The sequence below is a fragment of the Lactuca saligna genome, chromosome 4 (genome assembly GCF_052625555.1).
Source record: "Lactuca saligna cultivar CGN05327 chromosome 4, ASM5262555v1, whole genome shotgun sequence".
Classification (NCBI taxonomy): domain Eukaryota; kingdom Viridiplantae; phylum Streptophyta; class Magnoliopsida; order Asterales; family Asteraceae; genus Lactuca; species Lactuca saligna.
In genome coordinates this window covers 110,767,352-110,780,592 of record NC_136420.1, presented here as the reverse complement: position 1 = coordinate 110,780,592, position 13,241 = coordinate 110,767,352, and the positions used below count along the sequence as shown (strand labels likewise).

The 13,241-nt window shown below is 37.9% G+C and overlaps 1 protein-coding gene across 1 annotated transcript; it reads left to right on the top strand.

The window, feature by feature from the left end:
• Window positions 1-257: 257 nt before the first annotated feature.
• Window positions 258-1,925, top strand: LOC145042607 (geranylgeranyl diphosphate reductase, chloroplastic-like). Its single transcript, XM_078991058.1, has one exon. It carries the CDS (start codon window positions 462-464, stop codon window positions 1,842-1,844), a length of 1,383 nt encoding a protein of 460 aa, XP_078847184.1. The 5' UTR covers window positions 258-461; the 3' UTR covers window positions 1,845-1,925.
• Window positions 1,926-13,241: the final 11,316 nt, after the last annotated feature.

Below are 13,241 nucleotides of genomic sequence, written 5' to 3'. Positions count from 1 at the left end.
AGTGTGTGTGTATATATATATATATATATATATATATATATATATATATATATATATATACACACACACACGCACATATTAAAGGCACAACCACCACCCACCTCCCCACGCTACCCTTCCTGTACCGTCAGTGCAATGTTCCTCCGTGCGTGATGCTTCCCGTGCCCCATTCCGTCAGATCATTGATTATTTTTTACAATTATAAAAGAAAGCTACATCCTAAAACTTGTTACAAGATAGAGGTCCATGGGTCACTACTCACCAGTCACTACCTCTTCCTTATATAAGTTTTCTAAGCATCTATCTCAACTTTCAGCAATAAAAATATTTTACTATATTTTATAGGGACTCTTTTTTTAATTCGATTAATTAAATTTTACTAATTTAGATCCACATTACAGCACTAATCTTAAGCCCTAATTGGATTCGTAGTAACATAACAAAGGAAAAACCAGATAGCCATGGCCGCCATCACTCACTCACTTCACACTTCCACCGTCACTTTCAGAATCCCAACCCGTCCATCCTACAGATTTACACCCACCCACAAACTCATCATCACCGCTTCTTCGACTTCAAACAAACCCATCTCCGGCCGAAGGCTAATCGCTGCCGTCATAGGTGGTGGCCCAGCAGGATCCTCAGCGGCAGAGGCGTTAGCTTCCGGCGGGGTAGAGACATACCTATTTGAGCGCAGCCCCTCCGGCGCCAAACCATGCGGCGGTGCGATTCCGCTCTGTATGCTCGACGAGTTTTCCATACCACCGGAGCTCGTCGACCGGAAAGTAACCCACATGAAAATCATTTCCCCTTCCAACCTCACCGTCGACTTCGGTAAAACCCTCAAGTCCCACGAGTACATCTCCATGCTCCGTCGCGAAGTTCTTGATTCTTATCTCCGGTCAAGAGCTGAATCGAAAGGTGTCATCCTCCTTAAAGCGCTTGTAACGAAGCTCGACGTCCCCACCTCACCTAACCAACCTTACATCATCCATTACACAGTCAACAACCGAATCAAATACCTCCCTGTCGACGTCGTTGTCGGCGCCGACGGCGCCAACAGCCGCGTGGCAAAGTCTATTCACGCCGGAGACTACGCCTGCGCTATCGCCTACCAAGAGCGGATCAAACTCCCCGACGACAAAATGGAATACTACCAAAACCTCGCTGAGATGTACGTCGGAGACGACGTATCACCGGATTTCTACGGATGGGTCTTCCCCAAATGCGATCACGTCGCCGTCGGCACCGGAACCGTCTGCTCAAAGCCAAACATTAAACGATACCAGCAAGGGATCCGATCAAGAGTCCTACCCAAGATCGCCGGAGGGAAAGTAATCAAAGTGGAAGCCCATCCAATACCGGAACACCCTCGTCCAGTTCGAGTCCGTGGCAGGGTGGCTCTGGTAGGAGACGCCGCCGGGTATGTGACGAAATGCTCCGGCGAAGGAATCTACTTCGCAGCAAAGAGTGGAAGAATGTGCGGAGAAGCAATCGTGAAAGCATCGGAAGGAGGGCATAGGATGATCGGAGAGAGTGATTTGAAAAGGGAGTATCTGAAACAATGGGATTCCAAGTATATAACAACTTTCAGATTCTTGGATTTGTTGCAACATGTGTTCTATGGGAACAATGCTGCAAGGGAGGCGTTGGTGGAGCTTTGTGGAGATGAATATGTTCAGAGAATGACATTTGAGAGCTATTTGTACAAGAAATTAGCGAATGGGAATAGATGGGAGGATTTAAAGATGGTTTCTGGTACGATTGGGAGTTTGATAAGGTGTAAGCTTGTTGGGAAAGAGATGGAGTCGTTTGATAAGAGTGTTCTTGCAAAGTTCGTGTGATCTATTGTATCGAGTGTATTATGTAGCATAGGATTGTGTAAGATTTGATGAATGATATACAATTCCTCTGTTTCTATCTAATGTGAAATTTGTTCTTTTATTGTTGGTAATTATATTCATGATATACACTTCTTGTATGGAGTGTATTATGTAGCATAGGATTGTGAAATTTGTAAACACTCCGAGATACATCGAGGCGTCGTTTGATAGTTGTTGATTGAGTTAGACTTGACTGGATTAGAAATGCTGACCGAGTCCACATTTGACTGAGTTTATGTTGTTTGATTATTTATACCGATTGTACTGAATGATAAAAATGATCATATTACCTTTATGTTGCCTCTTGTGCTGAATAAAATAATTATAAAAATACAAACTATCACATAAAAACAAAATTAAACATACATCATTTAAAATCCAAATACAAAGTGTATTGCAAAATCCAAATATAAATTGTCATACATAATAAAAAAGTATATCATTTATCATGAACCATTTGAAAGTAACTGATTAGCAATCTGGTAATGCAAAGTAGTCATATAGTCAACTGCTTTCGAACCCCATTTTATGTCTTGTATGTTTTGGCTCTCACTTCCTCCACCTTACACATCAGGAGTAACCATAGTGTTTTGTTCAAAGTTCGTAAATAAGACATCTTCAATATTGTATTTTCTTTATAAAATTATGGACCGCAACACAAACAATAACTATGTCTCTTTGCAATGGAAAATGATAAGGAGCCATTTGTTTTAAAATTGGAAATCTCGCCTTCAATACACCATAAGCACGTTCAATGATATTTCTAAGTTGTGCATGAGCATGATTGAACCTTTCTTCCTTAGTTAAGCTCTGTTTCTTCGAAAATCGGCTAACCAATACCTAGTATTGCGGTAGGATACCATAAATTCACTGGTGTTAGTATATGCAACATCACAAAGATAATATTTATCTATAGATGATTGAAAAATTTAACATATAAATAACATAGATATAAAACTTATAGAAAAATTACAAACCTGGTGGAGAGAATGGAAATCCAGAAGTTTGATTAAATGCAACTTCTTTCAGAACTTCAGAATCATGTGATATGTCCTCCCATCCAGCCCATACAAATGTGAATATCATATCAAAATCACAAAATCCGATTACATTTTGATAACATTCACCTTTTCCTCTTCCCCTATAGCGAGTTTGTTGATCAACGGGCACAACTGCATGTATAAGTGTACCATCTAGTGCACCTATTGCTCCGAGAAACATGTGTATTAGCCATCTATGTCGTTCTGAGGTATTTCTTGTTGGATTAGACGAGGTTGGTACTATAATTTCTCTTACAAAACACATCATTGCACGTAAGACCTCATGAAAACATTGATGAATCGTTTGTGTGGAGTGATGATTGCATAATGATTACATGTAAAAGCATAGTCATCTTCTCTTCAACACTAAAATGATTGCATAATAGAACAAATGCATCTTGTGAAACACGCATCATATCGTAACATTGTATAGGACATTTGTGTATCAAATCTTGCATATAAACATGCCCTTTTGCTACCGGTTCGCTAGCGCTTATTCTTTTAATTATTCTTTGCCTTTGTCGAACCAACATCAACCAATACCATGAGAATATAAGGAAGTATAAAAAGTCATCTTGTTTATCCATGTCACCTGTTAAATATCAAATACAAATTACATTTACAACAATAACATAACAATAAATAACATAACAATCCATAACATAACAATCCATAACATAACAATCTGTAACATGTAAATACTAAACACATAACATTCCATAACATATAAATTTTAAATAACATAACTACACTTAATAAAATAATCCATAACACATAACAACTCTAAACATAAAAATCCATCAAATGACCCATAACATACTAAAGTCAAACAATGAATCATAACATACTAAAGTCAAACAACTAATCTAAACTTTCTTCCCGCATTTATTACCCATGACTCACAAGTCGACACGTTAAGGCGCAACCAACTTTTCCTAGTACCCGCACTTTTAGCAAATAAGATAAGAGTTGTGGTGTATTTGGGATCAAATTCTCCCTACTCCAAGCTTGCCAACTTCGCCATACAATCATCCATCTCCTTGTCAAGATTATCTGCTTGCATGAATAACTATGCAGACTTGACAATTTCTCTGCCAACTTCTTTCACATCATCATCAAGTGTGGTTTCCTTTGGTCCATTTCGTTTTCCTCCCTTGTTTTAAGTCCGCCCAGATGATTCTTCGCTTGTAGGTGAAGCACTAGTAGGTTGGAGTACTGTTGAGCTTGGGGTATCTGCATGAAGTGTTGGCTCTTCCATCACTATATCCTCAAAATCATGTGTAGTAAGACTTCATTGGGATGAGGTAGTGTCGAAGATGGACCCCAATTGTGAACACCAATCGAGGTCGCCCCATCAAACAGTTTGATACAAAAATCAGGGCAAAGGAGGGGTGTATTTCTCAGCTTATCTACATACTTTTTCAACTGTTTGAAAATTTAATAAATATTATCCAAGTAGTAAAATAAAATTTAATATATATATATATATATATATATATATATATATATATATATATATATATATATTATATACCTTTGCTCCTGCTTCCCATTCTTCTTTACTCATGTTAAAAGAATTCGTTACGAGATTATAAAAATTTCCAGTTTTATTTTTTAGTTTTAACCACACTGTGTACTTTGCTTTTAAATAGTCATATCGGTTTTTCATTTGTTTTTTTTCGACAACAAAATTATGATCTTTTTTCAATTTCTCCACGACTACAGTCCACGAGCTTGCTTTTAGGCCACTACCCTCCCAACCATTACTTGTTACATCGTGTAGACAAGCTTCCAAAAAAGTTTTTTCCACAATCTTTGACTTCCAACTAACTCTAGTTCTTTTATTTGACATGTCTATTGAAGGAAAAAAACCTAAATCATCCACATAACACACATTCACAACATAAATACAGTATAAATATGATTTCATCAAATTTTTAACAACATATACAACATAAATTTTGATTTCATAAGCATATAACAATTTTTTATTTTTTATTTCATACAAACATGTATAACATATTCAACGTTTTCTGATTTCAACTATGTAAAATCTGATTTTATGCACACATAAGTTCATGTAAAAAAAATCGGCTTCTAACAACATATTTATTGCATATTCAAATTTTATAAGCATATCATTCAATTACACCATATTCAGATTGTACAAACATATTTACCACATATTGATAAGCATATTCAGATTTGAGAGTTCATAAGCTTTAAGATTTTTTTTCTACAAACCCTTAAAATCGTTATCAATTGATTTAAAAAAAAAAAATCTTTCATACACATGATTACCATTCATCCACAATTCATTACATAAAAGCAAAAGAAAAAAACAGGAGGGGATGTTACATGTGAAGGACTGTCAACAGTGAAGTATTTGGGATGAAAAAAACATACATGATGTCTCCTGTGAAGGATCGCCGGTCGGAGATGCTGAGCAGGTGGGGTTGTCGCCGGTGGAAGACGCTGAGGAGGTGCAATGACAACTGCTGTTGCTGTTTTCTGCCGATCACTTTTTTCGTATTAGGTATCCAGGGGAAATCGATGGCATATAAACACAAATATAAGCGTGGGATTATTTCTCTTTTCCAGTCAGCCACAATTTTTCAACTTACTGAGTAAGTCATTTGGGTCAGCAAGGCTGACCGAATCAGATTAAATGTTCTCTTATCAAATAGCCCGACTGCTTACCGGGTCAGCAGTCAACACTTATTGGACCCGATGATGGGTTTTACACAAAGTAACATCCTACGTGCTAATGCAAACCTTAAAGCTTGGATCTAGGTTTCTCTATTGTACATGCAATTCATCCAATACTTATGAACCCTAGATCTAGCATACATATTTTGAAACTATCACAAGAAAACAGATCTAGATGATTATCTCTTGAACAATAGCTTGAATCTTCTTGTCTTGGAGCTTAGAGTCACAAATATCACTCCTCTAGGCTTACAAACACCAGACAAGCAAGAGGATGATATTCGAAAGAGGGGAGATGCACAATTTCAGCTATGAAGACTCTTAGGATTCAAGTGGTCGAAAATTGGATGCCTTAGGGTCTTATTTATACTGGTGCGGCTAGGGTTTCAGTCTAAACCCTAATGGACAGCTTAGGCCTTAAGCAATCCAATGAAGCTTAGGGAATAAGGCCCTTATGGCCGAAATTAGGATGGACACATCCCTAATTTTTTCCATGCCTAGTCCAAGAGGCTCCTCAGCCCAATTTTCAACTATCATACATTTGACAATTGATAGTTTAAGTCCCTTTTATTTAATTAATGTCTTTTAGCAACAAAATTAATTCTTAATTAATTATTGTCTAATATTAATTAAACCATATGATTTCTCCTTTAACATATTATTCATATAATATATTAATAAACCATATTAACCTCAATATTCATAAATCACCCTATCAAGTTGCTTTGGTGAAGGCAACCCATAAGGACCATGCACAACCGGGTCAAGTACTTACCAAATATAGTTATTGGCTTAAACACTAATCCAATAGTCTCCCACTTGGATAAATCTAGTAACTAAGAATGCAAATACAATCCGATTAGCAATCGTAGCTCTCAAAGATGTTGTTGATCTCTGATCTCATCAATAACCTGTCCTTTAGATAAGGTATCGTATAGTCCTCTGTTCTGGATATTGTACGGAGAATTACATGGAACATAGTCATACTTATTGTCCACCAGTTTGTTTTTCGATCTCTGGTCCATTTAACATAGAATTTAATTGAATACATCAATTCAGTCCTGACCGGGCCCGACACATAAGTCAAACTAAATCATTGAGAGACCATGACATCACTTTTATCCTCTTAGGATAAAAGGAACAAATAAAAATCGACTTATATGCATTTACCATTCACTAATCAAATCATACACAACAATGTGTTTTATAGCATCAAGTTACTGATGTGTTTATGCATTATCAATGCACAACCAATTAGCAAACAATAAACCATATATCTAGGTTTCAAGACCATATGATATTATTGTCTTGCGATCACTCGTGATAAATTCCATGAAGTGATTCCAGCAAGCGTGAGTTTATTCCAATGCTCAAATCTTATTCATAAGCTCTCATGAACGTTGTAGCAAACTTTTTCTATGTCTAATACACTTTAGACAATCTACACAACAATTCATGACAGTCTTCATTCATACCTACTTCCAACATATGAATGACAGTGGACCGTTCGAATAATTTTATTATTCAGGAAGTCAAATCATGCAAAATGAAACAATAGGTAAAAAATTAACATAAGGTAATAAATTTACTCATAAACAATACCCATTTATTTAATCATCGAATGTTAATTACAATTTATCTATTACACGTTTCTAAACTATCTAAACTAAACTAATATCGTCCTTTAGCCCAATGCTCCTAGCGTGCTGCAAGTGCTTAAGCCTACTCAGTCCCTTCGTAAGTAGATCTGCTAGGTTATCCTCCGACGATACGCTCTTCACTAAGCGGAGTCCTTTTTCTACCCGGTGTCGAATAAAGTGATATCTTTTGTCGATATTTTGAGATCTACCATGATCCCTTGGTTCCTTGGTCAATGCAACCACTCCTTCGTTATCATAAAAAATTTCCATAGGCTCCTGTATGGCTGGCACAACTCCAAGGTCTCCAATGAAGTTCATCAACCATATTGCCTCCTTTGACACTTCACTCGCTGCAATGTACTTTGATTCGCACGTTGAATAAGCTACAGTCTCCTACTTGGAACTTTTCCAAGTCATTGCTGCTCCATTAAGGGTAAAGACCCAGCCCGACTGCGAACGGTAGCTGTCTTTGTCGGTTTGAAAACTAGCATCACTGTACCCTCGCACCTTGTCATCACTCCCACCGAGGACTAGAAACCATTCCTTGGTCCTCCGAAGGTACTTAAGAATATTCTAGACTGCGGTCCAATGAGCTTTGCCAAGGTTCCCTTGATATCTACTGACCATGTTTAAAGCGAAGGCCACATCACGGCGAGTACAAGTCATAGCATACATGATCTAGCCAACTGCAGAAGCGTAAGGTACTCGATTCATCTCTGCTATCTCGACTTCAGTACTCGGATTTTGAGTCTTACTCAACTTGGCATTGCTTTGGATTGGTAACTCCCTGTTCTTGGAATTCTCCATACTAAAATGCTTTAGTATCTTGTCCAAGTAAGTATTCTAACTAAGTCCTATTATTCTTTTACTTCTGTTTCTCACTATTCTTATTCCCAAAATATAGGCAACCTCTCCGAGGTCCTTCATAGTGAAACACTTCCCAAGCCAGGACTTAAATTCCTACATCGTCGGGATGTCATTTCCTATGAGTAGTATGTCATTGACATACAATACAAAAAAGCATACTATACTCCCACTGGCTTTGACATATACACATGATTTATCCCCGCTTCACAGAAAACCAAACTCTTTGACTTTCTCATCGAAACAAAGATTCCATCTGCGAGACGCTTGTTTTAGTCCATAAATGGACTTCTCAAGCTTACACACTCTATTGGGATGCTTTGCATTGACAAAACCCTCTGGCTGGCTCATGTAAACATCCTCAACCAACTTCCCATTAAGGAAAGCAGTTTTGACATCCATCTGCCATATTTCATAGTCATGAAATGTAGCAATGGTCAACATCACCCTAATAGACTTTATCTTCGCAACTGGTAAGAAGGTCTTATCATAGTCAACTCCAGGAGTTTGAGTAAAGTCGTTCGCAACTAATAGTGCCTTATAAGTGTGCACATTTCCATCCATATCGGTCTTTTTCTTTAAGATCCATTTGCACCCGACCATCTTACGACCTGGCACATTATCAACAAAGCTCCAAACTTGGTTGTCATACATGGGCTGAATCTCGTTGTCCATCGCCTCTTCCCACTTTGTAGAATCCGAGCCTGGCATGGCTTCCTTATAGTTGTTAGGTTCGTCCAAATTTATTAGTGTACTATCACTAATAAACGTATCACCCTCACTTGTTATATGAAAACCATACAACACGGGTAGAACACTAACTCTATTGGAACGTCTAAGAGGTAAGGATTCATCAATCGGTTCAACCAGAGTTTCCTCCTCAAGTTGAGCGCCAGCGTTAGAGGTTCCTTCATCGCTCGACTCTTGAATCTTTTCAAGATCGATTTTCCTCCCACTGTCCCCTTGGCTTATGATTTCTCTCTCTCTCTCTCTCTCTCTCTCTCTTGGAAAACCCCTCTCCTCGCGACGAAGACAACATTGTCACCCGGTCTATAGAAGAGATATCCAAAGGACTTCTGTGGGTAGCCGATGAAAATACACCGCTCACAACGAGGTTCAAGCTTGTCATGAGTCTTTTGTCTTACGAAAGCCTCGCAACCCCAAACCTTGATATGTGCCAATGAGGGAGATTTACCTATCCACATCTCATGAGGTGTTTTGTAAACCTTCTTCGTAGGGACTAAGTTAAGGATACGGGAGGTAGTCTCTAAGACATACCCCCAAAATGAGATAGGTAGCGAAGCACAGCTCATCATGGAACGAACCATGTCTAGCAAGGTTAGATTATGCCTCTCAGCTACACCATTCAATTGCGGTGTCCTAGGTGGCGTCAATTGCAAAACGATTCCGAATTCCTTAAGGTAGTCATGGAATTTTGGACTTAGGTACTCTCCACCTCGATCGGATCGAAACATCCTGATTTTCTTGCCCAACTGATTCTCCACTTCTTGTTTAAACTCTTTGATCTTTTCAAAGGTTTCTAACTTGTGCTTGATTAAGTAGATATACCCATATCTGCTATAATCATCAATGAAAGTCACATAGAAACGGTTTGCATCCCTTGTGGTGGATCTAGGGCCCACACACATCGGTGCGTATGAGATCCAATAAACCCTCACCCCTTTCACAAGTACCAGTGAAGGGTGACTTGGTCATCTTTCCAAGTAAACAAGACTCGCACAGGTCATCATCCCCAAGGTCGAATGACTCCAACACTCCATCCTTTTGGAGTTGGGCTATGCGTTTCTTGTTGACATATCCAAGACGACAATGCCACATGCATGCTTTATCCAAACTATTGGAAGAATCATTACACAACATATCATTTCCTAAATTATCTACAATCATCACCATTTCATATATTCCATTATAAGGCAATGCTTTAAAATATAAAACACCATCATGATAAGCATAAATATAACCCTTTTCATTATCAAATGAATATCTAAATCCTTGTCTATATAAACGATGAAAATAAATGATGTTTCTTGCCATATCTGGTGAATAGAAACAATTATTTAAATCTAAACCTAATCCATCACTAACCACTAAAGAATAAACTCCAATCTTGGTGATAGGCAATGATCTTCTGTTTCCCATGATCAAGTTCATTTTCCCATGCTCCACATCCCCATTTCTTCTTAGGCATTGCAAATCAGAACATATGTGAAAATCACATCCTGTATAAAGAACCCAGGAAATAGCATGCGATGAATCATTAGATTTAATAGTGTAAATACCTACGAAATATGGATTGATCTGCCCATCCTTGATAGCTTGCAGATACTCTAGACATCATCATTTCTAATGCCCTATTTTGTGGTAGTGGTGGCACTATGCCTCCTTGGGGTTAGAGTTGGGTTTAGCAGAACTAACCTTGGTTCCACTAGAAGAGGTACCATCTTGGGATTTTCCCTTTTGGTTGCTCTTTGAGGGAGCCTTCCTCTTCTTACCCTTCCCTTTCCCTATTGCCAAGATAGGGGCAACAACGGGAGAAGGAGTTGATGCAACATACTTATCTTTGAGATTGCTCTCAGTAGTCCTTAGCAAGCCTTGAAGCTTGCTAAAACTGACCTGTTCCTTATTCATGTGGTAGGTCATGTGGAACTGGTTGTAGCAGGGAGACAAGGAATAAAGGATGATGTCAATTGCTAGCTCTTCATCAAAGTTAACATTTAACTTTAGCAGGCGATCAACATACCTCTACATCTTTTGCAGATGAACGGTAAAGGACTCTCCAATCTCCATTACCTATTTTGGCAGTGATCATCAAAGTGATGATCCCATACCTTTCCTGCCTAGCGCTTTGGTGGTACCGGTCCAACAAATCTTGATTCATCTTAGAGGGATACATGTCCTCATAGGACTTCTGGAGTTCTGCAGTCATAGTCGCCAGCATGATGCAATGGACTTTTGTAGCATCACGCTCATGGGCCTCAAAGGCAACGATCTCTTCAGCAGTGGCAGTGTTGAGGTTGATTTCCTTCAGCTTTTCATCGAGGACATACTCGTTGTCTTCATAATGAGTGACCATTCGGATGTTGCAGATCCAATCATTGAAATTGGACCTGTCAAAGATCACTCTCCCACACAACTTCATGAGTGAGAACGAGCCGGAAGAATTTGAGCTGGAAGCGTTGTTATTGACGTTTGACAAATTATCCACCATGAAAAACGAAAAAGAGATTAAGTTTTAAATGTATTGAAAACTCCTAGATATTTTATATTCATTGAACTTTTCAATGGCATGTTTGAATCTCGATATGCCCCTCAAGTTGGTGACTGGGATGCCGAGGATCACAAAACGGGTGTGAATAACCATGCAAATGTACATGGTGCCCTCATTGTTACAGATGCCTATTCGATGTCCCGGTTAACCACACACGCTCCATCGAACTATGACAAACAATGAGTTACCATTTTCTACATTTTCTTAGAGCCCAATTAGTGTGTCGGTTAACCACACGCGCTCCACTAACGTCTTAGCAAGGGTACAAATTGTAATTTCATGGAATTGCATCAATTTTACTTTTTGCCTAAAGTAACTAAGATTCGGAATTTTAAAAAACATTTATTTATTTTTATAATTCATTATACTTTTAATGTGGAAAGGGTCGCCATATCCTACCCGTTCGGCTAACGACCCTCCACCAATCAAGGAAGTGGTGGCTGAGAATGGACACCCATTAAATGGCCATTTTATAGCCCATAACCTTATACCCCCTTATATATCGGCTTCGTGAATGAGGCCTACTAACGGTAAGACTAGTAGTATATATATATATATATATATATATATATATATATATATATATATATATATATATATATATATTAATCTTATAATTAATAAAGTATAAGGTTGAATTTTAAACTTGTAAAATTCTAGTTTTGAAATTTGAATAATTCAAATTAAACTTTTAATCAAAATTTTAAATTTCAAAACTTGAGGGCAAGTTTTGAACTTTTCAAACACATAGGATCAAATAGAAAATAATTTAAAATTAAACATTTAATTTAATGATTATCTAAATTTGACCTAATCCATTTTATTCACAAGATAATTCATCAAATAATTTAAATAATCAAATATTATCATATAAGGAATTAATTATTCAAACAATTGGTAATTATCTTTTGTTTTGGTAAGGATAGTCATATAACAACAATAAAATTCAGATTTTATTAGTCAAAAATGATTTAGGTAATTATCCTTCAGCGGAACAGCAGGAAATCCCGAAAATCCCTATATCTGACGCCCCGACTCGCCGAGTCACTAACTGGACTCACCGAGTTGCGTTGACTCGCCAAGTGCAACTAGTGACTTGCCGAGTTAGGTCGGGCAGAGGGCAAAAAAATGATTTTCGGAGAGGATGAACATACAAGCCATCAATCCAAAAGAAACCAATCAAGGATCTGATACCACTGATGGGTTTTACTCAAAATAACATCATATGTGCTCATGCAAACCCTAAAGCTTGGATCTAGGTTTCTCTATTGTACATGCAATTCAGCAAAGACTTATGAACCTTAGATCTAGCATACATATTTCGAAACTATCACAAGAAAACATATCTAGATGATTACCTCTTGAACAATGGCTTGAATCTTTTTAGCTCTTGAACATGTCTTGGAGCTTAGAGTCACAAATATCACTCCTCTAATGGCTTACAAACACCACACATGCAATAGGATGATATTAGAGAGAGGGGAGACGCATAATTTCGGCTATGAAGACTTATATGGTTCAAGTGGCCGAAAATTGGATGCCTTAGGGTCTTATTTATACCGGTGTCACTAAGGTTTCAGTCTAAACCCTAATGGACAGCTTAGGCCTTAAGTAACCCAAGGAAGCTATTGGAATAAGTCCCTTATGGTCGAAATTAGGATGGACACATCCCTAATTTCGTCCATGCATAGTCCAAGAGGCTCCTCAGCCTAATATATACATTTGACAGTTTAAGTCTCCTTTATTTAATTAATGTCTTTTAGCCACATAATTAATTCTTACTTAATTCTTGTCTAATATTAACTAAACCATATGA